Below are 21,285 nucleotides of genomic sequence, written 5' to 3'. Positions count from 1 at the left end.
TCAAATTCAAGATCTTCTTATTCCAGCCTCATGAGGAGCTGAACCAACAGGCTGTGCCCTGTGGCCAGCAAGACAAAGCTTCTTGAGGTGATATTGCTTTTGTGTGTCTGTTGGGGAAGTACAGAAGAAAAGAGAAGTCTCTCTTTTTAAAACTACATTTATTGGGCCAGGCGTGGTGGTATACCCAGCCTTTCCCCACTCCTGTGGTAATCCTCTGCTTCCCTGCTCAGCTCAGGATATGATTTAACTCTCTATTTTTTGGTTTTTCGAAACAGGGTTTCTCCGTGTAGTTTTGGTGCCTTTCCTGGATCTTGCTCTGTAGGCCAGGCTAGCCTCGAACTTAGAGAGATCCACCCGGCTTTGCCTCCCAAGTGCTGGGATTAAAGGCGTGCACCACCTCTAACCCTTAAAGTTCTTCCAAAAGCACAACAGATCACATCAACATCAGCAACTTTTAATTTACATGTTTAAATGACACACAAATCAAGATGCTTGTCATCTTGAGAGCAGTGCATCCCAACTCTACCTCAACTGCAGGAATGGGCTCACTCCTGTGTCCTGGGATCAACCACTGGAAAGAAAATGAAGGGAATGCAGGCCTTTCGTGTGGACGTCCCATGCGCAGTTATGAAGCTCCCTATCTGAGGTTGGGGCCCACCTCAGAAAGCCAGAGAGGCGTGCAGGCTGCCCTGTGTATTTCATTTACTCCTCCTGTTTCCTGAGAGATGGTTCCTAGAAGAAGATTACATTTCCGGCGTCCAGCTGGATTTCACATCAGAGGTGATAAAGTGGGGAAGGACCGACTGCAGAGTCAGTCCGTCCAGCACTGCTCCCGGTAGGGTTCCTGGGCCTTCGATGCAGGGACGGCCACTTTCAGTGCAAGCCCGGTAGCTCCTACGCCTTCCAAGTGCATCTGTCTCCAGCGCCAGGCATCTGGCCTTTCAGTCATCTTCATCATCCTCAATTTGAAACCGTTTCTTCTTGTGGATTACTGGAGTTCCCAGCTCTGGTGCTGTGGGAATGACAGGTCAGAAACAGAAAGAGAAAACGTCTAAGTCTGAAAAGGAGAAGGCAGAGTGGCTCCAGACTCAAGGCAGAGCAGAAAGAGCAGGTCCTGGAGTCCCTACCGTGCCTCCTCCCCTCTTCCTCTTCTTCATCACTGTCCAGCAGTTCCCGCTTCCTGGGCACTGTTTTCCATTCTGTCTCCCCAGTGGTCTCTTCCTCTGAAGTGACTGTAAGACACAAAATTAAGGAACTAGATCTGCATCATCGCAAAACACCTCGCCAGCCCTCACATCCTCATGAGCAGCACAGTCAGTCATCAAGGGGTGAGCAGTGACATTTTACCTTCTGGGGACACCAGGCCTGCTTTCTTCTTACGGGCTGACAAGAGGGCTCTAAGGGCTTTGGCTCGGTGCTCCTCACTGGGACTCTGCTCTCCGGGGACTCCTGGATGTAGCTCTGGCTCCTCTTCCCTTTCTTCCTCGTCTTGTTGATTCAAAGAAGCTGCCATTCTCCGAAGCTGGGTGGAGCTCAACTTGGCTGGAATTCGCCAGAAGGTTTCCTACAGGAGGAAAGCAGGTGAAGTGGCTGCCTCTCTGGTCACTACATTTTTTTGTTATTCATATTGAATAACTCTGAATAAACTGAATAATAAAATACGAAATAGTAAATAATATGGAGAATGAGCTATAGAATTGTGAACTTGACTTCTTATTCATAACATATATCCAATGACTAGCAAAGTACCACACATCAGGTTCCCAGTAAATACAGCTGTTAACAGTATATGAAGGAAAGGATCTTGTAAAAGAGAACCAGGTGTGGCCCATGCTCAGAATCAATGGGAGAAAACCAACATGCTATAGAGCTACTGGACTGGGCACGGCAGTAACTACACTGGATTCCTGAGTCGGACGGGCCGTGAGAGTGCTCCTCTGTGGGAGTGACATTGAGTGAGCTGCCCTTGAAGGCTGGCTGAGGTTCAACAGGAAGACGGGGGCGGTGCATGTCTGTCTGTCTGTCCCTCCTCGTATGCATGAACAGCCCCAGAATTTGCAGGGTGAAGATCAGTTCAGAATGATGAGCGGCAGGTGTGTAAGACAGGCATGCCACCTGGAGGCTGTGAACACGCAGATCTACCAAGTGCTCCACACAGAGAAGGGATAGCCCGGGGACTCGGGCATGGATTTAGGGAAGGGCGGCTAGAGAGGAGAGAAAGACAGCAAGAGACCTGATGTAGGAACCCGTGAACAAAGACAAGGCAGCAGGGAAGGCCAGGGTGACCAGAAATCCCTGCTGACACCATGCCAGCTCAACTTGCCAGCCCTGACTGGGGGGGGCGGGGGAGGCGGATCCCTAGCTTGCTGACACCATCTTGCTCTGACACCTGCCTGTCCTGAGGAGGGGGGCCGGATCCCCAGCTTTCGAAGAAGATGCTGAAACTGTCCATTCTCCATTGCTTCCTCATTTTCTTCTGTCAGAGGCACCAGAGGGATTGCCTGGGAGCAGCCTGGAACAGAGCCACAGCACATGGTGAGGATGTGAAGAAAGGCTGGTCCTTGGCCACACTGGGCCCAAGCAGCCCTGGTGTTCCAATGCACTTACCATCCTCTTCACGATCATCTGCTGCACGAATCAGGCAGCTCTGGAGCCACAGGAGGGGAGCGGAGAGACCTGAGTGAAGAGGAGACTTGGCATGCACCCCCTTCCAAACCTCCACCTCAGACATCTCTCCCAACCCAACTCCTCACCTTCCTGACACAGGCTTTGACCAAGGTTTTCAGCAGAGAAAACTGAGCTACCCTGAACTGGTTCTTCTTCCAAGCCTTCCTCTTCCTCTTCTTCACTCTCTTCCTCTTCCGGATCTTCCTGCCAAGAATCTTGCAGGGACTTGTCTCCATTTGACTGAATTTCATTGGAGACAGAGACAGACAGGGACAGGGTCTCAGGGGACCTTAGTGGGGCTTTGGCTCTCTCCACCCACTGAAGGGACCTGGCCTGAACAGCCTGCAGCAGGGGGGATCCAAGAGGGCTTTGTGGGGCCACAAGAGCCAGGACAAGATGGTTACCACGCAAGGGGGCGCCAACTTCTTTCTCCGTTTCTTGTACAGTTGCCGCCGCTCGGACACCAAGCCCAGAGCCAGCAGTTTGTCCACTATTCGAGCCCGAGAGCGTTTGGCTGTGATGTTCTTCATGATATGACCAAGAACATCTGGGGGCGGGGAGAGTGAGTGAGAGAAAGACAGGATACTGCAGAGCAGCTGGGAAGGGCGAGGAACGGAAGTCAGAGGCTAGCTCAGCTCTCTCCCGGTGAACAGAGGGCCGCCCGGGGCAAGGGTGCCCTAGGAGTGCGAGGAGTGGGGAAGTGGGCGGGCAGCTCAGTGCTCATCCCAGCAGCATCCTCCTCGCTCACCGTCAGAAGCCTGGAACTCCTCAAAGAGCCGCTGCAGTTCCAGCTCCTGGTCCTCGGTCCACAGGACGATCTGGGTCCCTTTCCTATTCAGGCGGGTGTCAGAGCCAGGGGATGCCTTGGGCAAACTGGGTTTCTTACCCCGGTTCCCCCAGAGCATGTGCCTTCCTTACCTTTGGAAGTCCCTGACACTGTTGGCCAGTCCCATCCGTACCAGACGGTGGATGACCTGCTTGCGTGTTCGAGAAGTGGGTTTCAGATGCTCGAGGATGGTCTCCACCACATCCTGCCCTGTGTGCAGAAGGAATGGGGCAGTATGGAGGACTCAGGGCTGAGGCCACCCTCCTCAGTCTCTCCAGACCTCAAAGCCTCACACCTTCCACATCCTTATGGGCGAGGTACAGTTCTTGAAGCTGGGCCTCCTCCTCAGGGCTCCATGCAGCGGCTCTGTGGCTGGAAGACATGAACGGTGGAGGGGGCAAGTGCATGGAGACCACTGGTTCAAGGGACAAGCAAAGTCCTCCTCATCGGTTCAGGCCAGAGGGGGAAGCAGGTAACTCAAGGAGACAAGAAGCAGAGGCCTGCATACACTTGTTTCCTCTGCTCTCCTACGTGAGAGACCTTTGGTCTTGGGCTACAGGACCTGACATTCCAAGGAGAAGGGGAGAGTGGGAAAGAGAGAGTCAGTGTGAACGGGGGATCAAAGGCAAGGACAGAGGACAAGCATTTCTTCGAAGCCTGTCTTGTTCTAGACAAGGTCTCATGTGACGCAGGGTGGCCTTGTATTTGCTGCGTAGTCCAGGTGGACCTTTAACTCATCTTCCTGCCTCAGTCTCCTAAGTGCTGGGGTCACAGGCATGGACCACCACACCCAGCTTGACTCCCAACACATTTTAAGAAAGTTCACACGGACTCTCTGGGGACCACCCACTACATCAGTGGCCACCTCTGTCAAGGCTGGTGACAGAGGAGGAAACTAAAGGTGGCAGACGTCTTGTTCCTGTCCTGGGTAACCTCAGGAAAAGCATTTAGTCTTATGGTCCTTCCTTCTGAAAGGAGAAGCGTTGGATCAATGATGCAAACGACCTGTGCCTGCACCACCCCCTCCACCTCCACCCTCCCAGACCTCCGCCTACCCAGGGTCAAGGGAGCCATATCCCTGAGTCATCTCTCGGACCACCGCAGTGTTCTTCCAAAACAGCAGCTCCACAAAAGCTTTGGGGTTGACCGCAGCCAATGCAAAGAACTTGCCAAGGATGTATTTGGCAAAAGTCACCAGCTCCTGTAAGAAAGGACAGCTGCCATGGCACCTCAGCCCAAATGGACTGGCAGACCGGGCCGTTGCTGGTCCCGGCTTGTCTCTACCGCCTCACTTTGACCCTCAACCCACCTGCTGACTTCACCACTGTGTCCTCACCCTCTGCCCCACACCCGCTGTGCCCCACACCTTGTAGGCCCCAGCAGCCGGGTCACTCAGCAGCTGATTGAAGAGGCAGAACAGTGAGAGCTGGAAAAGCAGGGCTTCCATGCCCAGGTTGTGGGCCAGCCGGTGCAGCATCTTGGTGACACAGTGGTTGGTGTGCGCGCTGTTCTGCCGATAGCTCCGCAGCAGGAGCACATAGGCTCGCACGATGGTTGAGCACGCAAAGCTGCACCAAGACACGGAGGGAGGCCACTCAGCATCTGAGAGCCGCTGTGCATCCTCACAGGGGCCGACCATCCTCAGCCCGCACCGTTTCAAGTAGTCCAGGAAGTTAAACTCTTTCTCTGACACTTGGACCACCTGCAACTCCTCCTCGTCCTCCTCCTCCTCTTCCTCCTCCTCGGCATCTCCTTCCATCGGCTCCTGCTGCCCTGTACAGAGTGAGGATCGCTGGGTTACTGCCATGCTGGTGCAGAACGCAGCTGGGACGAGACGGGAAGGAATGGAGACCCACTCGGAAGGGGCGCGGAAAGGATTTGTCTTAGCAACTGCATTTCTTCCCCAGGGGAGATGTCTGGAGAGCCGAACGCGTTTCCTTCAGGCCACACCTCCCTGGAGACAGACAGAAAAGGCTTTCATACAGGAAACTGGAGTTGCAATTGGGAGAAAGGAGAATGGAAACGGCCACCTCAGTGGTGAAACAGGCTAGGAACTTTTCTCACAAAGCACACTGCTCTTGCAGAAGACCTGGGTTCGATTCCCAGCACCCACATGGCAGCTCACAACTGTCTGTAACCCCAGTTCCAGAGGATCTGATGCCTCTTCTGCCTTCACAAACAGGAACAGATGTGGTGCACATACATACATTCAGGCAAAACGCTCATACACATAAAACAATCCAATATACACAGAGAGAGGTGAAAATAACACGCACGTGAGGAATGCAGTGTTCCATGACTGTGGGTATAAGCATCGCATCTCTACACAGAACAGACACTGAAAGGTCACTCACCAACATGCTATCCATGGTTAACCTTAGCTGGTGGATTGTACTTATTTTTCTTCCTCAGTTTAACTGTGTTTGCTGACACTTCTAAAAACAAAATACTAGCCAATCAAAGCTTACGAAGCAAGTGTTGAGTACAGAGATCCACAGCCTCTGTTGGAAATCTTCTCTTCTGAACACTGAGAACCCAGGACCCCAGTGAACGCCTCCCTATTCCCTCAGGGCCCAGGAGGATGGGTATGCAGGATTCTTACCGGGCAGACCGCAGAAGGGCCAGGGCTTGTGGGGCTTGGCCAGCCAGAAGGCAGTCTTGGATCCTCACCATGGCCTCTACCCGCTGCTCTTCCACCGGTATCTCTGAGGCCGCATCAAAGGGAATGATGGAGTCTATACTGAGCTCAGGTTCCTACAGTCAGATAGCCATGGGAGCAGAGTGGAGGAAATCCAGACTGTCTAGAGAACACTGTCCTCAAAAAGGATAGGGCTTCCGTAACTACCAACCTGGGCACACCGCAGCAGCTGCTCTTCCAGGGCTGGCCACATGGCTTCCAGCTCCCCAGGGCTACGCAAGACATTACCAGAAGCAACACCTTGGTCTTGAATCTTCTTTTTCTTTTTTCTCTTTTTTCTTTTGTTCTAAGGGGAAAGAACTGTATGGTAACAGCAGGCGAGCCATGGAAGCCTCTGTCCCTCAGTGAAGTGGAATGCAGGTGGAGGGCATCATGTCCTTGCCCTCCAGGAGAAACAGGCAAGTCAAGAGAAAATGCCATCACAGTGTGTAAGAGCTATGATGAGGGTGAGCATAAAAAGCCTATTTCTTGGAGTAAGAGTTTGTGAAAAGTGGCAATGTGTTTTTTAATTAAAAACAAAACTATACAATTATTTTATTTTGTGTGTTCATGGGATGCACGTGTGCAGGCACATGTGGAGAACAGAGAAAAGCTTGTGAGAGCCAACCATGTAGGTCCTATGATCAAACTCTATTTGTCAGGCTTGGTGGCAAGGGCCTTTACCCACTGAGCCATCTTGTCAGCCTAGAAATACCTGAACTTGCACAGAGCACAGAAAGCTGCTACAAGATCGATACCATGCAGAGCAGGACAGCGAGATGGCTCAGAGGGTGAAGGTGCTCCAGTCCGCCTCACAAGTGCAGACTCAACTGTGGGAGAAGAGAACGGAGTCCACAGGCTTCCCTTTGACCTCCAGGGGGTGCCACGGCACATGCTCCTCCCCCACCCACATAAATAAATGTAAAAGGCAAAGCACATATAAAGAAAGCCCTGGGTCTTTTCCCTTTTGAGGACCAGGCGTGTGAGTCAACATCCGAAGGTCACAGCTGTGAACCAGCCCCCTGCGTGGGTAATATCAAAGTCGGGCGGCAGCTAGGCTGTTAGTCCCAGCACTCGGGAGGCAGAGGCAGGAAGATCTTGTGAGTTTGAGGTCAAGATGGTCTACAGAGTGAGTTCTAGGCCAGCCAAGGCTACATAGTGAGATTCTGTCTCAACCCAAATAGGACGGACAGACGGATGGGAACCCCTGGGAATTACTCAATTACGCTTTATAATCAAAGGCAGAAGGAGCATGAGCTCTGGGGTCCAGGAGGCCAGGACTTGAATATGGATGCCAGTGAGACCAAGGTGAGTTGCTTAACTACTCTTTAGACTGATGATAGAGAAGTTTCTTTGATTTTGCCAAATAAGAATAGACTAAATACTGTAAGTGATTCTTACTTGATAACTGTTTTTGTTGTATACAATTTTACTATGTTAAAGTTAAAACCTTCCTTTTTGATTAGACAGGAAGGGGGAAATGCTGTGGAATAAATAATCCTCTTGTATACTGTAAAGATCTGATCTGTTGCTTGAATTGGTTTAATAAAAAACTGACAGGCAGCTGGGCAGGAGAAGGTCAGAGTCAGGAGTCTCCAGCCAGACGCAGAGGAAGCAAGACGAGAATGTTGTACTGAGAAAAGGTACCAAGCCACGTGGATAAACACAGATAAGAATGACAGGTTAATTTAGTGTAAGAGCTGGTTAGCAATAAGTGTGAGCCATTGGCCAACATTTACAATTAATATAAGCCTCAGTGTGCTTGAGAGCAGCTGTAGGCCGCAGCAGGGCAGAAAAGGCCTCCATTTACATATGTTTTGTTATCATATATGTATACACACCACATGTGACCAGTGCTGCTGTGGGGTGCTGGATACACTGGAACTAAAGTTACAAATGGTGTGAACTGCCATGTGGGTGCTGGGAACTGAACTCAGGACCTCTGGAAGAGCAGCCAGAGCTCTTAACCACTGAACCATCTCTCCAGCCCCAGTCAGTTCTGACTTTATTACGTGTGTGTGTGTTTGTGTGTGTGTGTGTGTGTGTGTGTGTGTGTACATGGGGGGAGGGGGAGGAAGTGAACCAGAGAGAGAGAGAGAGAGAGAGAGAGAGAGGCAGATGGAAGTCAGAGGACAACCTGGACAACTCTATTTTGTGAGTCTGGGGCTCTAGGTCATCAGGCTCAGCAGTAAGTGCCTTTATCTGCTGAGCAATCTTGCCAGCCCCATACAAAAACTTTTTGAAAAAACAAACGTTTTTACAAAACCAAAACTCAGTGTCTCTAAGATAGAAATTCCTTGGTATTTTTCTTTTCTTGACTTTTTGTTTTTGTCTTTTCATCTACTACTCAGTTTTGAACACAACCTCAATTTAGGGACCTGGAGACTGACATGGGTTGTTTGAGTGTGTCCCAACTGTAATTAATAGAAGACTAGCCTGACCCACTTGTGTGTGTGTGTGTGTGTGTGTGTGTGTGTGTGTGTGTGTGTATCTACAGGATATGTGAATCTGCATGTAAGACGGCATGGCAGCCTTCTACCTTCCCTTGTGAGACAGAGTGAAAGAGATAACCTCTGGCCTTTAGTTCGGAATAGTTCTAGCAGGTCACGGTCAGCTGTAGAACGCATGAGGAGCCCCTGTCCTTCACCCTCCCCACAGCTCTCCCACAGCCTGGAGCTGCCCAGTACCTGCACCATCAGGTTCCCTCGGCTCCGACAAAACCGCTCCAACATTTTGAGGAAGAGGTGGGTGGTTTCCACCAGGTCACGTAGGAATGAACGTGGGTGGTACCTCTCATCGAACTTTCGGAAGAGAGCCAGGAAGAGTTCTCGGTACTCCATCATATAGAAAATGTTGTCTAAGAAATGAGAAAGGAGTGGGAGATGAAGCTGGGACTGGGAAGAAGAAGATTCTAGTCAAGAAACAGGAAGGCCGGGATCAGAGACCAGGCAGGGCCTCACTTTTGATGATGCGACTACTCTCCCTCACGGCCTCATCTGGGCAGATGTCCATCTCATTCACTGTGGCCAGCAGCTCCTGATAAGCCTTGAGAGCCAAGTGCATCCTGACAAGGTAGAATGGAGAGCAACTTAAGGCTCTGGCAGAGGTAAATGTCAAGCCCTCCCCAAGAGTTCCTCCAAAACAGAAGAACCCCCCAGGCCTTATACCAGCCTGACCACTTTAACCTTGAGACGGAAAAATGGTTATCCACGATTCTGGTGGTCAGACGACCCATAGGCTAAGGTCCCCACTGTGATCCCGGTGGCCCCTCCCACTGACCGGCGTGCCCAGGAGGCGGCCTCCTTCCGGTCGGTCAGCATCATCTCATAGTAGTTGGTGAGGTTCTGCTCCACGAAGTGGAAGGTACGGACACTGAGGGTCTCAGAGACAAAGCCAGGGCGGAAGGAGGCAGCTCGGTTGAAGGCCATAAAGAAAGCCAGAGCCCACATGTAGTAGGTCTCATCGTGCTGTTGGGCTTTCTCCCGCAGCAGGTGATCCTAGCAAAGAGACCACCGTGACCTCAGGGCTTCTAACTCCCTTCCAGCCGCTCTCGCCTGGAATCCACAGTTTCCAGTTTGCTCAGGTTTATATACTGTCTCCTCCCTTTTCTTTGGGGAAATTGCTCCAGAGCTTTCTTTTTAAAAAGGACTCATTTTAGTTTTTAATTAACTTGTCTCTGTGTGGGGGTGTACACACAAGTGTTGGTGTACTCCCCGTAAGCCAGAAGAGGGCATGAGACCATCTGAAGCTGTAGTTCAAGGTAGCAGCATCAAGCAACCTGATGTGGGATCAAACCCTCTGCAGGAGCAGCAAGTGTTTGTAACTGCTGAACTATCCAGTCCCACCAAGAACTCTGTGGTTTTGAGTCATGTTGAATAGCAACCCACTCCTTAGAATCTTCATTTCATCGGCACCCACCCCCCTCCCGTCCCCCCAGTTCACCCTCCCCACCCCCCCCCCTCCTGCCCCCCCCTCCCGCCCCCCCCCCTCCCGCCCCACCCCACCCTCCCGCCCCCCCAGTTCAGCCTCCCTTGGGCTCCCTGACAGGCTGTCCTCCTTGTCAACCACTGGTACCTCACCTCTGTGTGCTTCCCTAACTGCCTAGCTATCCTTCCCGGGCTCTCACCTTGACTGCACCCATGAGCGGGTTGTAGCAGTTCTCCAGGAACTCGGAGCAGAAGTCTCTGAGGAAGAGCCTCACGTTGAGGGCAGAGCGGCGCTGAACGGACAGCTCCTGGGCAGCCTGGCGGCGCTTCGGCACCCTCCGGGGCTGCTTCCCCAGATCGGAACTGTAGTTTCGGAGCTGAACACACCGGTTGGGGCATCAGGGTGGGTCCTGACTGCCCCGCCCCCTGCAGCTCTTTCTACAGCCACTGTCCCCAAGTTTCTGGAGAAGAAGTACCTAGGGGGAGCTCCGCCTCTGGTGCTGGCGTCAGTGGACACAACACTATCAACGCCAGAGGCTCTGCTTTCTAAGTCTAACACAGCAGCCTGATCTCCAGAGATGGCCACCCTCCTCAGGTCCTGCAACTCCAAATGTTTCCGCCTGTGTGTGTATGCATACTCACATTGTGAAGGCCTTTGTGAAAGATGACGTCCCTCTCCCCAATGGACTTCAACCCCTGGACAATGTAGGAGCCCCCAAATCGAGAGTGCCTTCAAGGAAAAAAAGGTTCCAAAATGACTCCTCAATTCTCTCAAAGTGTTAGGCACTCTGTCTGTCTCTCTTCTGTCAGCAGCTCTGTGACAGTTAGTTTAAATTTTACCCAGCCTCGAATTGGTCCGTGTTGGGCATCTGCTGCCGCGACTGGGGGGCACAGCAGAGTGCCCCGCCACCCACCTGTTGCTTCGCTGGAGGGCTCGAGTTCTCTTCTCCGCCATCTCCCGCTGGCGCAGCACCTCCAACTCCGCCACATCTGTTCTTCGCTCCTGAGCCAAGCGTCCCTGCCCGGTTCCGGCTAGTTGTTCAGGGTTCTGGATTTGGAGTGAGGAGGAAAGAATCAGAATCAGGACACTCATCTTAGCCCCACTCCTCCTCGGAATGGAGAACACACACACAGAACTTCTGATGGCCCTGGCAGAAGACGCAGCAGCCACCGCACCCTTCCCCTGCCTCCTCGGCAATTCCCCATTACTGCCAGAGCAGCTGGGCTCCCGGCAGGAAGCACATGACGGAGGGGGGGCGTGCTGGGCCTGACCTGGTCTCGGAACATCAGGGAAACAATCTCCAGCACGTGGAGACTCCACTGCTGCTCAGCAGATGAGCTGGACAGGAAGAGGAGCAAGTCATCCATGCCGCTGAGATGAACCGCCCAAAGAAGGCGGTCGTGGATGCTGGCATCGCCATCGACCCTCTGAGCAGCCAGGGAGAGGGAGGAAGGACACGTTCAGCCTCATGGCCAGCCCTCCAAAGTCCCCAACGCTCTTCCCCAGACTCATCAGTAGACAGAAAACCTGAAAGCAGGGAGGGTACCCTAACCAGCACAAGAACTCACGGGCCCCAGCCCCTCACCTTCTCCTGCTCAAGGTCAGCTGGGACATGGAGCACGTTTCTGACTAGCAGCAGGATCCGTTCTATTAGTAAATTATCTTCTTCCTGCCGATCCTCCCAGCCCTGGGCAGAGGAGAAAAGCTGGTATAGACACAGAACACACTAAAAATTAGACAAATGTCTAAAAAGGAAAAGAAAGAAGAGCCAGGAATAGTGGCACATGTCTTTAATCCCAGCACTCAGGAGGAAGAGAAAGTGGGGGGATCTCTTAGTTCCAGGCCAGTCAGGGCTACAAAGTGAGACTGTCCCCAAATAAATAAGTACATACATAAAATAATAATAAAAATAAAATAAGAAAAGAGTGAGCCAAGCCTGGTGGCACAGGCCTGTAACCCCAGCTTCTCACGAGACTTGGGCAGAATGACTGCCAGCTCAAAGCCTGCCCAGACTAGAGTGAGTTCAAGGTTGTCCTGGGCAACAGAGTGATGACACCTTGCCTCAAAAACAAATAAGAAAAGAGAGCTAGCGATCTATTCCAGTGGTAGAGCCCTTGTTTAACATGCATCAGAGCCTGGGTTCAATCCCCCAGTACTATGGGGCAGGGGCAGAGTATGGTAGTGCATGGCTATACTCCTAGCACTCAGGAGGAAGAGGTAGGGGTATCATGAGTTCAAAGCCATCTTCAGCTACATACAGTAAAGTGGAGAGCTTAAGTGTGAAGGCAGCTTGGGGGACATGAGGCGCAATTTAAAAGGGGAGGAGGGGCGGCTGAAGAAATAGCTTAGCAGCTAAGAGATCTTGTTGCTCTCACAGAGGACCTCGATTCAGTACCCAGCACCTACATGGCAGTTCCCAACATCCACAACTAGTTTTAGGGGCTCCAATGCCCCTTCTGACCTCTGAGGGCACCCAACACACACACAGTGCACATATACACACATGCAAGCAAAACATGCATACATATAAAATAAATCTAAAAAGAAGAAAAAAAAAAGCCGGGTGGTGGTAGCGCACGCCTTTAATCCCAGCACTCAGGAGGCAGAGGCAGGCGGATCTCTGTGAGTTCGAGGCCAGCCTGGGCTACAGATCGAGATCCAGGAAAGATGCAAAGCTAAGCAGAGAAACCCTGTCTTGAAAAACAAAAAAACAAAAAAGAAAGAAAAAAGAGTAAGGAAGCAAAGAAAGAAGCGTGTGTGCATGTGTGTGTGTGCGTGCGTGCGTGCGTGCGTGCGTGCGTGCGTGTGTGTGTGAGAGAGAGAGAGAGAGAGAGAGAGAGAGAGAGAGGAGAGAGAGAGAGAGAGAGAGAGAGAGAGAGAGAAAGAGGAGTCCCAAGGTGGCTAGAAACTCCCTATTAGTCAGGGCTGAGGGCCTTCCTCTGCCTCGGGAAGGGGAAGGCACTCACTGCCCTGTGGGATGTGTAGGGTGGAGACTTACTCACCAGCTGCAACAGCTCATACAAGGTTTCACTGAGAACTCCAAAAGCCTTCTCATTGGCAAAGGCCTGTGGAACGGGGAAGAGCTGGTAAGTAGTGCCTGTCTTCCCCTTCCTCCCTCTCCAAACTCGGACCCAGCACCCCTGGAGAAAGGCTTCTCACCTCTTTGTAGGCCTGCAGGTAAGTTAAAACCTGCAGGAAATGGTGCCGCACATTGGGGTCCTTAGGCACGCTGCCAAAACAGAGCAAGGCTGGTTGAGTCAAATTCACCATCAGCCTGGGGAGACGATGAAGAAGTAGTTAGTTTCCTTGACGACACAGATGCTGCACACGGCAAAAGTCAAAAGGCTGAGGCCCAAACCTGATGACGGCATCGAAGAGAGGCTTGTCCTGGCGGTGCTGGGTGAGGATGGGCAGGAGGTCACTCTGCAGGATCTGCGCAGCTCCCAACTGCTGCCGCACATCTCTCGTCTCGTCCTCATGCCTCAAGTAGCGGATCAAATCCTTCACACTCTCTTTAGAGACAGAATCAAACACTTACTGTGATCCCAGGAGAAGCTGGCCGGGTCCATTCCCTCTTCAGACCCGCAGCCTGAGAAATTCCCAAGACCTCAAAAGGGCGCTCACCTAAGCAATCTGGCTCCTTGTGGTAAGTGTCTCCTTCCAAGTACCCAAGGGCACTACACGTGGCTAGAAGTTCACAGTTCATCATGTACAAGTGCATACGCCAGAGGCCCAACTATCAGGAGGACGGGCAGTGGAGACAGGTGATGAATTCGTGGAGGCCTGAGTGACAAGGAAGAGGGACGCAGGGCCCTGTGTGATAAGGAAAAGGACAAGCTAGGGCTCAAGACCCGAGACTGCCTCACTCCTGTCACAACTAAAAGGCCCAGGGAAAACAAACTTCCAACTAATCAACTGTTGTGCTGGGAATCAACTCAGGGAGGCCCCATGCCTGGGGGGGTGTGGGCAAAGCTTCTTTGTGTGTGTGAATTAAGTCCTGGCCCATACTACAGCCAGACCCTGAAACCAGAGAAGTGTGTTGCAGAGTTAAGACAAGGAAGAAAGGAGACTGACTCTCAGATGTTCACCTTGGAGAGCCGTCTTCCAGCTCTTCCTCGGACTGCCCTAGTCTGGAGCTAAGAGCCCTAACTTTAGGCTGGTGAGATGGCTCAGCAGATAAGGGTGCCTGCCACCAAGGCCGAGAACCTGAGCATTATCTACAGAACCCACAAAGTAGGAGAGAAGTGACGTCTGCAAGCTGTCCTCTGACCCCCACATGTCCCCTCCCTCCAAAAAATAAAATAAAAATCCCAGCCGGGCGGTGGTAACACACGCCTGTAATCCCCAGCACTCGGGAGGCAGAGCCAGGCGGATCTCTGTGAGTTCGAGGCCAGCCTGGTCTACAGAGCGAGATCCAGGACAGGCTCCAAAGCTACAGAGAAAAACCCTGTCTCGAAAAAACCAAAAAAAAAAAAAAAAAACCCACTCCCAACTACTCAATGATTATGTATGTAGCGGGCAGGGATCTACAGGTATGTGCTTGTCTGTGCATGTGTGTGGACGCCAGGGTCAACCTCAGGTATCACTGCTCCGCCTTGTCATTCTGAGACAAGGTCTCTCACTGATCAGGGAAGGGTGGCGGGCCAGTGAGCCCTAAGGATGCTTCTGTCTCTGCCTCCTCAGCGATGGAATTACAACCACAAACCACCAAGCCTGGTTTTTAATGTGGGTGTTGAGGGCTTGAACTGAAGTCATACTTGTACAACACTTTCGTCAGCTGAGCTATCGCCCCAGCCCATGAGAGATCTGATACCTCATAGGACCTCCTTGGCTCCTCCACAGGAAGCAAAGGCAGCAAGCCGGAGATAACAAACTCCCTAAACCCCTGCCACCGCCCCAGAAGCAACACTTTCTCTTCTGAAGCATGTCCCCATGTATCCAGGTCCCCGCACCCCCACCAAGGACTCACGTAGGCACAGACCCAGAATCCTGAGTGACTCGGAGCCTGACTTCAATGCCGCAAACGCACAAACACCCTGCGTTCTTTACCCACGCCTGTGGAAGATCAGGAACGTCCAATCTTGTCCCCTAAACATCCTCAGCTGTATTTCATTCTGCCGTTCGAAGCATCCTCTAAAAAGACCTTTGCTGGCTGTGGTCCTAGCTCTACCCGACTCCACCCCTACGGGCAGTAGATAATTAATCTCACTGGTGCTCTCTCCTGGTGCTCTCCCTGCACCTAGGCTGCATGTACATACATACATACGTACGTAACTGGCCTACTTCTTTGAGTTGCCTGCTATCCTCCCCCCCCCACCCTCCCACCCCGGCCACTAACTAACCTACTTCGGAGCTGCAAAGCCCAGCAATACAAGGGGCCAGGAAAACACTCACTGAATGACCAGGAGAACTGAGGAGACTTCTCTTTGCTGCTCACTGTTAGGGACCTGGTCTCTGGTGAGACACACACCCCAGACCAAAGGCCTTCCCCATCTGTCCTTCCCCAGGGCTGACCTAAGAAGCTGGCCTAAATAAATAAATAAATAAAAAGATGAAAGAGCTGTGTCGTTGAAGAACACTTGCATGTTCAACATGTAGTACTGCACCACAATTAAAAAAAACAACCAGAAACCAAACCCTATTTATTTATGGTTTGTTTTGTTCTGGAAACAGAGTCACTCTATGTATTCCTGGCTATGCTGGAACCACTACTGTAGACCAGGCTGGCCTCAAACTCATAGAGATCCTCCTGCCTCTGCTAGGATTAAAGATGTGCTCCACCACACCTGGTTCTGGGGCTGTTTTAATCAAGTGTCACCACGAAGGGCTGAAATTCCTATTGGAAGCTTTTCCCCCAGTTCCAGTGAGTGGCCGTAAGCTGTGGGGTTCTTGACCTGTGGTCTCTGACCTGCTTTTTCTTTATGCTGCCTCTCGGTCATTGTTGATGGCCAACAACAAAGAGCCAAATGGCTCAGCAGGTAAAACCACTTTCCACACAAGCTCAGAGACCTGAGTTCAGATGGCAAGACGCCTGTCCATAAGGTTCAGTGGCCATCTGTCCGTAAGGTCCAGCTATGGCCGGAATAAGCAGTGAAACAAGAGACCCCCACCTCAAACTGGAAGGTGAGAACTGACTCCTCAAAGTTGTCATAAATTTAAGAAAAGGGGTGGATAGCAGGGACAGAAAAATTAGAGTTCACCCTACTTTTCCTTCTTCTTTTCTTTACAGTTTGAGGCAAGAGCATTGTTTTCTCACACCAACTCATGTGGCTCAATTTCTTTCCCTGGCTGTTAGGACCCTCACCTAGGAACATAAACATACATGTTCCAACACACGGAACTCCTCTCATAGTTTATTCTCTCCATCTTGGAGGCCTCTGCTGCTTCCACTGCTATTTCCTCAAGTTCGGAGCCCATGTGACCCTCAAGATCCAGTTCATACCACTCCTCTGAGTCTCCCTGACCACCTGCAGGACAGGCATGTAATTCTTAGTCGAACATCCATGTTGTCTTACATCACAATACCCAGGACAATTCTCTCTTCTTCTACTAATCACTGTCTCAGATGATATTTTTGAATGCACGTAATCCAGTAGCTGTCAAATAAGCACAGTTAAAGACTGCAGAATGCAAGCATGTAATAAAACAGCGTGAGATCAGGAGATGGTGTCAGAATCGTGGCTTCACTGCATGCTGCAGACCTGTCCACCCTTTACCAAATCAGTCTGTTTGTGCCTCTAAAAGAGTACTGCGGCAGCCACGGACAGGTCTGCTCAGATTTCTCTTCAAGAAACTTTGTGCTAGGACTAAAGAGATGGCTCCATGGTTAAGAACACTGACTGCTCTTCCAGAGGACCTGGGTTCAAATCCCAGCACCCACATGGGAGCTTACAGGAGCTCAAGTGTCTCCATAGGCATCTGCACAGATACGTGCATATATATGTAATTAAAAATAAATGTGGCGCACGCCTGTAATCCCAGCACTCAGGAGACAGAGGCAGGTGGATCTCCATGAGTTCGAGGCCAGCCTGGTCTACATAGTCCAGGACATCTACAGAGCTAGTCCAGGACAGGCTCCAAAGCTACAGAGAAACCCTGTCTCGAAAAACCTAAATAAATAAATAAATAAATAAATAAAATCTCTGGGCTGGAGAGATGGCTAAGAGGTTAAGAGCACTGGCTGTCCTTCCAGAGGCCCTGAGTTCAATTCCCAGCAACCATATGGTGGCTCACAACTACCTGTAATGAGATCTGGTGCCCTCTTCCGGTGTGCAGGCAGACATGCAGACAAAATACTGCATAAACTTTGAAAGAAAGAAATCAAGTTTGTGCTGGGGATGTAGCTCAGTTTTCAGGCATTTTATCTAGAATGCATGAGGCTCTGGGTTCAATCCCTCTAATCCCAAAAAGACAGAAAGGAAGGAAGGAGAAAAAGATCGGGAATACAGTTCATAGCAGAGTGCTTGTCTAGCACGGAAAAGGCTCTGAGTTCAATCCAATGTGTATATACACAGGCACATACATTCCCTGGCAGTCCCAAACTCCTCCGTCAGGCAATCCTTGTTCCAGAGTCTCCACGAGCGTTGGCTGAGTATATCAGACCTGCCATTCAGTCTGAGGCTCTCCCTGCCCCCAGTCCTGCTCCCTCTTAATTCTAGTAAGCAAACTGCTCTTGCCTCTTGCACCCCAGCCTCCATCTGGGTGTCTGCCTCCTGGGGAATCAGAAGTGACGCTGGAAGATGACTAGTCTGCCTCCCTTTGTGTGCACTGTTAACATGCACCACTATGCAAAGCTCGGGTTTTAGGCTGAGCACGACACTTCACACACCTGCAATCCCAGAGTTTGGAAGGCGGAAGCAAGAGAATCAGATGTTCAAGGGATCCTTGGCCACATAGCATGGTGGAGGCTAGCCTGGGCTACCAAAGATCCTGTCTCAATTAAAACCAACACCTGCCCACGCCCACAATATAGTCTTGTGGATCTTCGTATGGTCACCTTTGAAGCCACTGCCATCCTCTCATCCACATTTAAGTTATGGACTTTTAAGACTGTCCAAATGACAGTTCTGACTTCTCCATACAGAAGCCATCGCCTCCTCCTCCTCTGGGAGAATATACAGACTTCTATCCCATGGCATTTACATTTTACGTACATAATAAAGCAGATTACTCAATATGGCTGACTCCCTTCACTAGCCTTAGAACCCGTGAGGACAAGAACTGTTTCCAATCATCATGGATTTTTCAGAGCATGGTTACTGACTTCCAGGGAGTGGGCTTGGGCAAAAGTGTTCTGAAAATGCTCTTGGGGAATGCTCAAAGGATGGAGTTCAGCTGGCTTGCCAAGGATGCAGGAAGCCCTGGGTTCCATTCCCATCACTGCTTATACTGGCTGTAGTGGGGCATGTATAATCCCAGCACTCGGGGGGCCTAGGGCAGGTGGATCTCAGATTAGAGATCAGTCTGGACAACTCACAAGAGTCTCCACCTTTACATAAGGCAGGGAAGGAGAGTTAGGATGTAGTGTCAGGCTTGGTGTGCATGGGCCTATGGTTCAATTCTCACTAGGGGAAGACTGAAAAAAAAAGAAAATGTTTCTCAGATCTCTAATTCAGTTCAGCTGATAACCACATTAAAATGTCAACTCCTTGGTCCCAGAGATAATGTAGGTGCTTAATAATTTCTGTTTCCTAGACCGAAGTAGACGAGTCTGAACAGTAAGGTGGGGATGGGGCTAAGGTTGGAAATTTGGAGACATCAGGACTTAGTGAGCACAGTGAGGCGTTAGGGAGGATTCCCTGTCACTGTAACAGTAGAAATTACATCTACATGTGTTTTTCCACGAGTCCTCAAGGGCAGGAACTCATCTACTCTTATCTCTGTACCCTTGGCACTGAGTGCCATGCACGCTGCATTATTAGGAGCTCAATACACTTTCCTTAGTGTCAGTGATCATCAACAAAGGTACAATACTTCAGGAACGCAAAGAGGAGAGTGTCCAGGACTAGGGAGGCAGAGGCTGGTGGATACCTGTGAGTCTGAGGCTAGCCTGGTCTACATAGAGAATTCCAGGCCAGCCAGGACTGTCCTTTTATGTATGTAGTTATGTTCCTCCTGTGTGTGTTCCCATTCAGACGTCAATTAGCAGGAGTCAGTTCTCTCCTCCTACCACACTGGGCTCCTAGGATTGCAACAAGCACAACTGGCTGAGCTATCCTGCCTGAACCTGAGACTCTGTCTTTAAAAAAGGGGCGGGGAGGGTGACCAGCTTGGAGGGCTGGATAAATTGAATTACTGGATTTTAGGGGCCACCACACTTAGTCCTCAAAGACAAGTTCACCTAGCAGAGAAGTTTGCTGAACTTCCCAGCAAAGGAAGGTGGGAAAGACCGGGGAGCAGACGACACATCCTTTCCCTGAGACTGGGAGTCAAATGGGATGAGAAAAATGTCAAGGATGCACGACACCGACCTGGATAAGCGGAACCGTTAGTGAGCAAAATGGGGCCTCAAAGGTAACTGTAAAACGATTGGCGTGCGTTTTTTGTTTTTTTTGTTTTTGCCAAAAGAATTTCTAGGGACAGCATCCAAGACAAAAACAAAAAACAAAACAAAACAAAAAACAACAATGGCACTCCCGGAAAGAAGCCTAATTCACGGCTCTTATTCTAGCTGACATCCCCAGTAGAGGTCGTCTCTTCTTTAGGCTTTACAAAATCGGGGGCGGGGGGACAAGAAGGTTAAACCCAATCTATAACAAAAACCCAGAGCCTGAGAATTCCAACTCCTGACAACTACCAAACCGACGTGTCCTCGGGTCAGGGCTGGATGGCGAACAGCAGGGTGGCGGTCCCCGGAGCCTCCAGCTCTGCTTTCGGAACTCAGCCTCACAGTCCCAGCCCTCCCCGAGGTCCGGGGCTTGCACAGAGGCGCCGAGCTGCGGCGGGACCGCTGCAAGCCCGCCGGGGAGCAGCGTGTGAACGCGCGTGCGCGTCGGGAGCCCCGCCCCCCCTCCGCCTTCAAACCGCGCGGCGGGACCGCGGCCTCGGCGACGTGGTCGCACGCTGCCCCGCAGCCTCGGAGCTGCCCGAGTCAGCCCTGGGGCCTCTCGACACACTCACCCGCTCTGCGCGCGCCCCCCGGAGCCTCGGAGAGCCAGCGGCCCTGAGGTGCGGGGCCGCAGCCTTTCCCGCCACTCGGCTGGGAGCGACCGGTCTGCGCCTGCGCCGGCGGGGCGGGGGGCGGGGCGGGGGGCGGGGCCGGGCGGACAGGTCCACTTGACTCCGGCCGAGGGGAGAGGGGTGATTGGTGTGATGGAAATAAGAAGGGAAACCAGGAAGGATTGTTTTATCTGAGTCGGGCATCTGCGCCAAAAGTAAAAACGAAAACGCTCTGGATTTTCTACTGAATTATAATAAGGTTCAAGGTCGAATTAAAGTAGAATTTACAGACATTCTTCCCCGTCCGGTCAGGTGGACTATTCCAAAGTCTTCCGTGGCTGGGTAGAAGAGCTGTGTTCTATTTGGAAGTGGGGAGTTGGATGTGTGTGCTGGAGTGAGGGCTGTCTGTCTTAACGTAGGCATACGTTTTAAAGCTTGCGAAGGATACAGGAGGCTCAGAATAGAAAGATCTGCAATAAATATTCATTGTTCGGTTCAGGGTCACCTGCGCCCCCCGCAGAGACGATGCCATTTAACCAACAATACAAGATAGGGCTCAAAAAAATCACCTCCGGAATTAAGCATTTGGCTAGAGGAGATCGGTATCTGGGGCACGGGGAGGGTAGCTGGGAGAGAAGTGAAGAGATATACGTAAAGGAAAGACTACGGAGCTAGTGATAAGAACACTAAGATGCCATTTGTAAATTTGCGTTTGCTCTAAATACACACCCCCACCCCCAGCTCCTGTAAATTTGCTTCAGACACCAGATTTCCTGTTTTAGTCTCAGACGTCGATTCTGGGACTTCGGTACCATCTGCAAAGGGCTGTTAGGCGGGCCTTTTAAACCACTTCATTTTTCTAGACTCTAGGCCTTTACCCAAACCCTACTTCGGTTGGAAGGTCCCTCCGGTCCAAGGTCTCTGAATGAACACGCAACCCAGCCAGTGGACGTAGACAGGTTTATGTGGCTTTACAGAACAACTCAAGCCCCATGTTTACTTTTCTCAGAGCTCCTTCCACCCCAGTCTC

The 21,285-nt window shown here is 51.3% G+C and overlaps 1 protein-coding gene across 8 annotated transcripts; it reads right to left on the bottom strand.

Moving 5' to 3' along the window:
* Positions 1–433: 433 nt before the first annotated feature.
* On the bottom strand, positions 434–20,309 carry Timeless (timeless circadian regulator). 8 transcript variants are annotated; one of them, XM_036170099.1, is made up of 29 exons: positions 20,217–20,309; positions 13,722–13,910; positions 13,456–13,609; positions 13,257–13,371; positions 13,100–13,162; positions 11,683–11,784; positions 11,369–11,524; positions 11,011–11,144; positions 10,739–10,826; positions 10,297–10,473; positions 9,450–9,667; positions 9,131–9,234; positions 8,858–9,027; positions 6,343–6,477; positions 6,096–6,247; positions 5,350–5,447; positions 5,146–5,266; positions 4,860–5,061; positions 4,549–4,694; positions 3,789–3,865; positions 3,586–3,703; positions 3,416–3,498; positions 3,072–3,214; positions 2,754–2,907; positions 2,608–2,676; positions 2,394–2,512; positions 1,348–1,564; positions 1,128–1,232; positions 434–1,012 (listed from the first exon to the last, which is right to left on the bottom strand). In XM_036170099.1, exons 2-29 carry the CDS (start codon positions 13,816–13,818, stop codon positions 942–944), a joined length of 3,588 nt encoding a protein of 1,195 aa, XP_036025992.1. In that variant the 5' UTR covers positions 13,819–13,910; positions 20,217–20,309; the 3' UTR covers positions 434–941. The 8 variants fall into 8 exon arrangements, with proteins under 8 accessions (XP_036025992.1, XP_036025994.1, XP_036025996.1 ...); XM_036170101.1 differs by having other exon boundaries at positions 13,722–13,880; XM_036170103.1 differs by lacking the exon at positions 20,217–20,309 and adding an exon at positions 15,492–15,513.
* Positions 20,310–21,285: the final 976 nt, after the last annotated feature.

This window comes from Onychomys torridus, chromosome 20 (genome assembly GCF_903995425.1).
Source record: "Onychomys torridus chromosome 20, mOncTor1.1, whole genome shotgun sequence".
In the NCBI taxonomy this organism is placed as follows: domain Eukaryota; kingdom Metazoa; phylum Chordata; class Mammalia; order Rodentia; family Cricetidae; genus Onychomys; species Onychomys torridus.
Note: the sequence above shows the minus strand (reverse complement) of the source record. Positions and strands in the feature narration are given on the sequence as shown.

Coding starts and splice junctions, on each gene's coding strand:
- Timeless (XM_036170099.1), bottom strand. CDS start 13,818: ATGCACTTGTACATGATGAACTGTGAACTTCTAGCCACGTGTAGTGCC. Junction 9,028..9,130: donor GAGTAGTCGCATCATCAAAA/GTGAGGCCCTGC, acceptor CTCATTTCTTAG/ACAACATTTTCTATATGATG. Junction 1,233..1,347: donor AGGCCTGGTGTCCCCAGAAG/GTAAAATGTCAC, acceptor TGTGTCTTACAG/TCACTTCAGAGGAAGAGACC.